General features: G+C 42.5%; 1 protein-coding gene across 1 annotated transcript in view; it reads left to right on the forward strand.

Annotated features, from left to right (window-relative positions):
- Window positions 1-6,076, forward strand: part of LOC117542385 (activin receptor type-2B-like) — a gene marked incomplete at its 5' end in the record, with an annotated part of 8,117 nt that extends 2,041 nt beyond the window's left edge. The window contains 2 exon segments of the mRNA XM_034210019.1: window positions 18-148; window positions 2,961-6,076. Of these exon segments, the coding sequence (XP_034065910.1) occupies window positions 18-148; window positions 2,961-3,182 (353 nt within the window).
- Between the last annotated feature and the right edge of the window lie 2,482 nt (window positions 6,077-8,558).

Consider the following 8,558-nt stretch of genomic DNA (forward strand, 5'->3'; position numbering starts at 1 on the left):
ATGTTGTTTGCTCTCAGGTCCGGTGGGAGAGTACCTGCTTCCCTTTGAGGAAGAGGCGGGGCAGCATCCGTCTCTGGAGGACCTTCAGGACGTGGTCGTCCACAAGAAGCTGAGGCCGGCTCTGAAGGAGCTCTGGCTCAAACACAGCGTGAGTTTCATTACGGCCCGTCCACACGGCGGCGTGCTTCAACGCTTCTGCCCATTCACTTTGAATGGGGTCACGCTTTGACGAACTGCATTGTGGGAGCGTTGCTTCACTTTGCTCGCTTAAAAAGTAGAGCAATGTTCAACTTTTGAAGCTTCGGCGGAAGCGTCAGCCAATCAAATCATATGCCAGTACAAGCTCTAGCCAATCAAACCGTGTGCTTGTGTGTCCGGGGCGGGAGATTCATGTGATTGGTTGTTGGTCGAGTTTCAGACAAGCTCACCGGCAAGCTTCAACGCACGCCGCCGTGTGGACGCTGCGTGTGTTTACTTCCTGTCTGTCTTCAACAAGCGCCCCAAAACCGCCTTCAAAATAAAAGCATAAGGAATGACTTTAATGAACTAGACAGCAGACCCTTGGAATGTCCAAATCAGAATCGTGTATTTAACTAAATCTTGTAAAGAGTACCATATTGACCCGAATATAAGAAGACCCCTGTTCTTCAAGCTCTTTTTGGGCTCTCCATCTTCTAACGTTACTCTCAGTAACTCCATATTTCTTTGCTGCTCGACAGTTCTTTGATCGCCTCTTAAAATTGGCATCGTAACTTGGCCTCTCTAGTTTATTAACTTACCTACTTTTGATCCACTTTGTTGGAGTTGGGCTGCAGTCGAATAGTCCAAAAATCAGCTCCTATCGTCTATTCCTATCTCCTATTCCTTGACCTCTGAGTGAAAGGTCACGGGGTTAAGGGATAGTGGATAGGAGAATTCAAAAGGACTTAGGAGAAGAGACTGCGGTACTTTAGAGAATCGACTGCACTTTCACTCTCCCACGTGTTTCTGATGCGCCAGCGGACGTCCTGAATGAGCGTCTGCTGCTGTGGGGAAACTATGGAGACTACAGTTCTCTATACAGCGGACTACAACATGGATGTTCAATAAGAACGAGGGACTCCTGTGAACTCATCTAGAGACTCTGTGCTCTGACGCTGTTGCTTTATGCTTTATGAACGGGGACAACAGAGAAACAGATTCTTCAGGACCAAAGATGGAATTGAAATAAAAAGGAAAGTGAAACTTCTGCTCGTCACCCTCTCCCTCCGGTCCACATTAATACAAATGATCCCAATACGTATGATTGATGGAAAGATCTTAAATCAATACAGATGTATTTATTATAAACGTTAGTCCTTAACATCTATCACTGTGTATATCACCATTCAAACATCTTTTAAAAGTTGAACAAACCCCACACAGCTCAGTGAAGACTGAGAGATGTTGACTTTATTTGATCATTTCAGTAAAAACTAACGTTCATATTTCTCTCTTTGATTATAATACTGATGAACGTTCAGAACAAAGCACTTTGGCAGCTTGAAACCTCTTTTCCTATCATCTAGAGCAGGGGTTCCCAACCCCCGGTCCGTGGACCGGTACCGGGCAGAATTATAAATATATAAAAATATTTTATCAATTATTTTTTCTTTTTAATTTCCTTACCTATACCAGTCAGATTATTTCATCCAAAACATACAAAATAAATCAAAACTGGTTAGCATAAGGTCTCAGCCTCTCGTGCGCAGAGAAAGTTACCGGTGCGCCAATAGGAAGTGGAGCACACAGGAGACTGCTGTGTTTATGTGGGGAAACGGCAGCGCAGACATTATTTGAGATATATTTCCAACTCGGACTTCATTTTAAGGACATGTTTGTAAAGCCTCCTGCACTTCATGAACTGGCTGCAGCACCAGCGCGTACACACCGCCTTCACTGTGTTCCCCACTGCAGGCTGCTACGTTTCAACCACACACACCTCTACACACACACACACACACACACACACACACACATCGAACGGCCCGATTATTCCCCCTATTACTCGTTGTATGAAGGAAATGTCCGGTCACAAAGGCGCATGATGTGTGTGTGTATGTGCTCTGCTCAGCTGTGTGTGTGTGTGTTCGGTGTGTGTCCAACAACGGCATTTGTTTTAAAATGACCATGAACAGTAATTTACACACATCTGGCCAACTCCATAGGTATGTGGTGTTCCCAAAAGAAGTTAGTTTAATCTTAATCTCGATGTAGTGCTAAATGCTGTCGGAGTGCACTGGAACGACCGCCCCGGTGTGACGTCATTATGGCTGGCAAACAGGGGTCTCACTGACATTTCAGTTATATCAATATGTGTACAGTGGTCCTAATTTCTTTTAATTGTATCCTGGTTTTAAACGTTGTTAATATGTTTTGGATGCATATTGGTATTTCTTCAGGCTGTTAAATACAATTGTCCTCTGTTGCCACCTGCTGGTGAGTAAATATTCAAATCAGTTAAAATTGACAACCGGTCCGCGATCTTTTTTTAATGTATCTGCCGGTCCTTGGCCCGATAAAGGTTGGGAACCCCTGATCTAGAGAATTGGAACGGCTCTCATCATTGGCTGCCACTGAGGGACTTCCGGGTCATTTCACTCCGTCAGGAAGGTTCCTAAGCTAAACGGACTATTGGACTGCAGCCCTGGTCTCTGTGTCTCTCCATCTCTCTCTCCTGTTGTACTGTTACTTTAAGACGGTGTCTCTCTGAGCCATCTGTTGTTGTGACTGGAATTACATAAAAAAGTTTAGACCCCAAATATAAGACGAACCCTCTTTTTCAGATTCTTATATTTCTTCAGATTCAGCCGTATATTCGGGTCAATACTTATTGATGTGGACAAGATCAGAATATAGTATTCAACCAAACCTTGTATAGAGTAATTAAAAGCATCCTTTATTAAGCGTCCTGACCGTCTGGTTTCCTGTTTCCTCCGCAGGGATTGGCTCAGATCTGCGAAACGGCGGAGGAATGCTGGGACCACGACGCCGAGGCTCGTCTTTCCGCAGGTTGCGTCGAGGAGAGAATTTCATCGATTCGCCGCCTGAAGGCTAACATCGTGACGCCGCCAACCTCCGACCTCAACGCCCTTTTGGTGACCTCACTTCCTCCTTCCATGGTGACCAATGTGGACCCCCCCCCCAAAGAGTCCAGCATCTGAGGAGAGCTCTACTTCCTGTGAACACACACACACACACACACACACACACACACACACAGAGATGGCAAAAGTACACGCATTTACTCAAGTAGAAGTACAGACACCAGAAACATGAAGTACAGTAATGAAGTATTTGTACTGCACTATCGTCCACACACACACACACACACACACACACACACACACACACACACACACACACTTTTCTCAGTGGAAAGCAGCTGCTATTTAAACTCTGGACTTTTCTTTTTCCTTGTCCTTTTTTGGGGACGAATCTTACCAGCGCACACGTCCTCGTTTCTACTCGTCATTTTATTCTTATTTTTTTAAACCAAACCCACGGAAACAGCATCCAGGTCCGACTCAGTGAATGCTCTTTATCTCAGAAGTACCTCAGCGACGACTTTTCTTTACTTTCGCAGATTTCTACCGTTTTTTCCTTCATCTTCTAACACTGGATTTATCTACCATTGACTTACCGTTTTTTACTACGATGCTGCAGAAGACTGTTACGCAACAGATTACAGACTCTCCACATTTTGGGTTTTTCTACATCTTTCTTGGATTTTATTTTCCCAAACGCTTCGATTCACACGCAACAAACCTTCGGATCCAACGGGTTGCAAAACAAACAGGAAGTGAAGTCAGAGGGGAGGAAACAGGCGGAGGAAAACAACACCCAGTTTGTTTTTAACGGTTTCCTCTCGTCTTCGTGTTCAGATTCGAGGTTAAAGACTGAGCTTTTTCAGGAAGTAAACGTTTCAAATGGCGGGATTTGATTGGCCGACGGCGAAAAGCCACAGCGTTTGGTTGGTTTGGAAAAGGAACTTCTCAGGTAACCTACAAGAAGGAGGGGTCAGGGGGACAATTTAAAACGTGACACGAAGAACGTTTTCCCCGTTGGGAAGAGCCGTGGCCAACAGGAAGTGAGAGGGGCTTATCTGAGGGCGCTCAAAGCCTATTGGCTGTCCTGAATATGTAAATTAGCAAAGGTGCCCAAACAAGGGGAAAAGTGTTTTCCCTTTAAAACGGTGCAAGACCTCGAGATGTACAGAGGTGTGTGTGTGTGTGTGTGTGTGTGTGTGTGTGTGTGTGTGTGTGTGTGTGTGTGTGTGTGTGTGTGTGTGTGTGTGTGTGTGTGTGTGTGTGTGTGTGTGTGTGTGTGTGTGTGTGTGTGTGTGTGTGTGTGGTACAATGTGAACACAGTCACACAAAGTGACTATTTTTATTTAGATTTTATACTGTCCGTGCTGATTGATTTATTGTGTCTTACACCTTTGACCTCCTCCAACATCGCCCCCTTGTGGTTGAGCTGCACCACTGCAGGAATCTGGTTGTTTACATGCAGAAAATATCCAATTTGTACTTATTCTGACAATTACAATATTATTTTTAAGCTGTTTCACGTCTTAAAATAATAAGCATTCTCCAACTGTGCATACTCTGACTTTAAGTCTTAGGAACTACTTTTAAATGAACTAAAATGATGAAACTAATACCTATAAACATTAGGAAAACTAGTCCAATTAAGTATGACTTCGACGTCTATTTAAAATTGTTTTTGTATACATCTACTGCGACTGCAAGACATTTCCTACTTGGTGTCATTTGGATAAACTGACCACAAATTGTGAATCTAAAAGTGTCCTCATGCAGTGCGTCTAAACTCTGCTGTAAACACCAGTTTAAACAATGAAGACACCGTGGAGGTAAGATTCCCTGTTTACTGTCACACCTCATTAACATGTCAATAAAGACAATACATACATATTCCTGAATAAACACTGCATTGCACACAAACTCACATGTCTTGCAGAAGTAGCTAACAGGGCTTCTAGCATTATTACAGTGTTAATAAATCCTAATATATGATCTTAAACATGTCATATTTCAAATGAATGAACGTCCCCTAAAGTCCTAAAACATCACGAAAACGGACAAATAAAATGTCCATTAAGATTCTGACTAGAATTAAGAGCAAACTAATTATCTAAAGAAGAAATGCATTGAAGGCACATCGTCACTTTCTGGTCTTTAAAAAGTATCACTTTTAGCCGGGCTTAATGCCGTTCACGTGAGCCGTAACTTATTCCAGATACACGCGATCAATTCTGAATAAACATGGAGTGTTGGTGTGCAGATAAAAAGGTTTGTGTCTGAACACGGGATTGTTCAGCGCCTGTCAACATAGGATTTGGTGGAGGTCAACGGTCATCTCTTGTTCTTTTTGTATTTCCATAAACCGGGACCAAAGCCGCTGCCGGCCGCTCAGAGTCCGGTTCAGAACCGACCCGCGTCATCACTGTCAATAACGGACTGGAAACAAAAACATGTGTTTGTTTGTTTCTGTGATGTCATACGTGTAAACAGTGAATGTCTACGATGCTGCTGCTGCTGATGATGATGAAGATGATGAAGATGAATATATTTCTGTGTTTTCCTTTTTTTTATTGTTAACTTGAACTCAACGCTCTGTATGGAGTCAGGGACGTCGAGAGGAGGCGTTCGAGGAGCGTGGGGCGTGTCGGCGCTCAGAGAGAATAGACAGAGCCGCATCTTCTCATGAACCACAGATCACCTCAAACACCACGAATACCTCAGAAGACTTTTCTACGTTCCGTTTCTATATTTTATTGTGAGCTTTTTATCCGTTTTTCTTTTATACATAAACATCTCCAAACTGATTGAAGAAAAGCGACAGCGAGACTCGAACCACCGACTTAAATAAAGTGTTTGTTTTTTAGACTGAACTGAACTGAACTGAACTGAACTGAACTGAACTGAACTGAACTGAACTGAACTGAACTGAACTGAACTGAACTGAACTGAACTGAACTGAACTGAACTGAACTGAACTGAACTGAACTGCCGAAATCATAAAAGCACCTGGACTTCCATTTTGTCTTATCGTTTAGTATCTGTAGTCGTCACCTTGTTACCTTCCTCCATCTCCTTGTTACCTTCCTCCATCTCCTTGTTACCTTCTTCATTCTCCTTGTTACCTTCTTCCATCTCCTTGTTACCTTCCTCCTTGATACTTTCCTCCTTCTCCTTGTTACCTTCCTCCTTCTCCTTGTTACCTTCCTCCATCTCCTTGTTACTGTCCTCCTTGTTACCTTCCTCCTGCTCCTTGTTACCTTCCTCCATCTCCTTGTTACCTTCCTCCTTGATACTTTCCTCCTTCTCCTTGTTACCTTCCTCCTTGATACTTTCCCTCCTTCTCCTTGTTACCTTTCCTCCTTCTCCTTGTTACCTTCCTCCTACTCCTTGTTACCTTCCTCCTTCTCCTTGTTACCTTCCTCCTTCTCCTTGTTACCTTCCTCCTGCTCCTTGTTACCTTCCTCCTTCTCCTTGTTACCTTCCTCCTTCTCCTTCCTCCATCTCCTTGTTATCTTCCCCCATCTCCTTGTTACTTTCCTCCTTCTCCTTGTTACCTTCCTCCTGCACCTTGTTACCTTCCTCCTTCTCCTTCCTCCATCTCCTTGTTACCTTCCCCCATCTCCTTGTTACCTCCTTGTTACTTTTCTCCTTTCTCCTAACGTTTCCTTTCCTTCTTATTAGTTGTGTTTTCATTCAACTGTCAAGTGAGTTTCAAGCCCTAACTTTTAGTCGCCAACATCTTGTCGTCACCATCGCTAAGTTTATCTTGATTTTTTAAAAACTTTTCTTAACTTTAACCCTTTATAAACAGTCTATGCTTTAACCACATCCTTTTGTTGCCTTAACCCGCGTGGCATTGTGCTTTTCTGCGTGCTATGAAAAGTGTTGTTATCTTCCTTCTTTCCTTTCTCCTAATGTTTCCTTTCCTTCCTGTAAGCTTTGTTTCCTGTGGAGTTTAAGCCCTAACTTTAGTTCATCACCATCGCTAAGTTTATCTTGGTTTTTGAACTTTTTAATTAACGTTAACCAAGTCATTTTGTTGCCTAAACCTCACCATCATTTCACGACGTTCCCCACGGGGCATTGTGCGTTTCTGCGAGCGTGATATGAAACGTTTTTTAGTTGTTGTCGCAAAACGTTGACATTTAACAGAAACGTTCAACTGCAAAAACTAAATCTGGTCAGTTTATGTGAATGAAAACACAGCTAATATCTCCTTATCTCTAATCTCATCTCCTTTCCTTACCACGTGTGTCCTTTCTCCTACTTGGTTCCTTACCTCCTTGTCTCCTTTTCTTGTCTCTATTGACATCCCTTTCTCAACCATCTTTCCTTTCTAACTTCCTGTCTCTTTAAATGTAATATCTTTCGTCTTCCAGTTGCATCAAATGTAATTACCTCCTCTCCTCTTGACTCATTTCCTTTCCTTCTCTCCTTACTCAACTTCATTTGCTTCCTTCTTCTGTCCCTCCAATGAATGTAGTATCAAAATACATGTAAAATATCCGATTAAAACAGAAGAAAATGATCATGATTAAGATTCTGGACGTCAATCTTGAGAAAACCTGCAATAATTTAATTTCTATTATTATATTAAATGTATTGTTGTGCCTGTGTGCAGGGGTTGTTGTTCTCAGATGATTCTCACTCAGATCCAGGTGTTTTTCAGGAACATATTACCTCATTAAGCCACGCGCGCAGAAACGGTGAGCGACGGTAGGGTGAGTTCGGGAAAGAAACATTATCGTTCAGGAATCGGAAAAAACCGGCGTCATTTTCACATGTCTGGTTTAATAACAAATACAACAGGAAACCTTCAAAAAGTGTCGCGCTGTGGGGGAAATGCTGCTACAGTTAGCATTTAGACATCAGTTAGCATTGTTAGCAGTGAAACCAGTGGGTACGATGAATAATGGGGACCAATGTGTTGAATGCTAACAAGTGCTAACTTACCCAAGTGCCAACACAGTAACTCAAAACATCCTCATGTCGATAAAACAACACAGCGAGAGCTAGCTCGTGCTGTTAGCATTGCGTTGGCTAACATATCACACTTAAAGCGAATAGTAGTGACTTAATACACAGCGAGGTGGGACTTTATTGTTGAAAGGAGATAGTGTCGCCTTCTTCCTCCCGCTCAAACTTTACTTTGATTTGACTGGATGTGATGAGCACTAGAACTAGCGCTGTTAGCTTAAAATTACGCAAAATCTGTAGCTGTTTTAGCGTCTAAATGCATTTCAAAGTCCTGCAAACAACTTTTATGCTCTGCTCAAAATTGTATGCTTGAACAAGACAGTATTTGAAGACTTAAATAGTGATAAATAAGTAGACAGTTTGAGATGTTAGCATAGCGACAAAGCTAGCTGCAGAACGTACAAACACAGTGATAGTAATTACAGCATTTTGGCTAAAACACCTTACTACAAAGGTAAACAATAAACAAGACTTTGTGTTGTTTGTATACATCTGACTTTTATTCAACATAAATTATGA

The sequence above is a fragment of the Gymnodraco acuticeps genome, unplaced genomic scaffold (genome assembly GCF_902827175.1).
Source record: "Gymnodraco acuticeps unplaced genomic scaffold, fGymAcu1.1, whole genome shotgun sequence".
Taxonomy (NCBI): Eukaryota; Metazoa; Chordata; class Actinopteri; order Perciformes; family Bathydraconidae; genus Gymnodraco; species Gymnodraco acuticeps.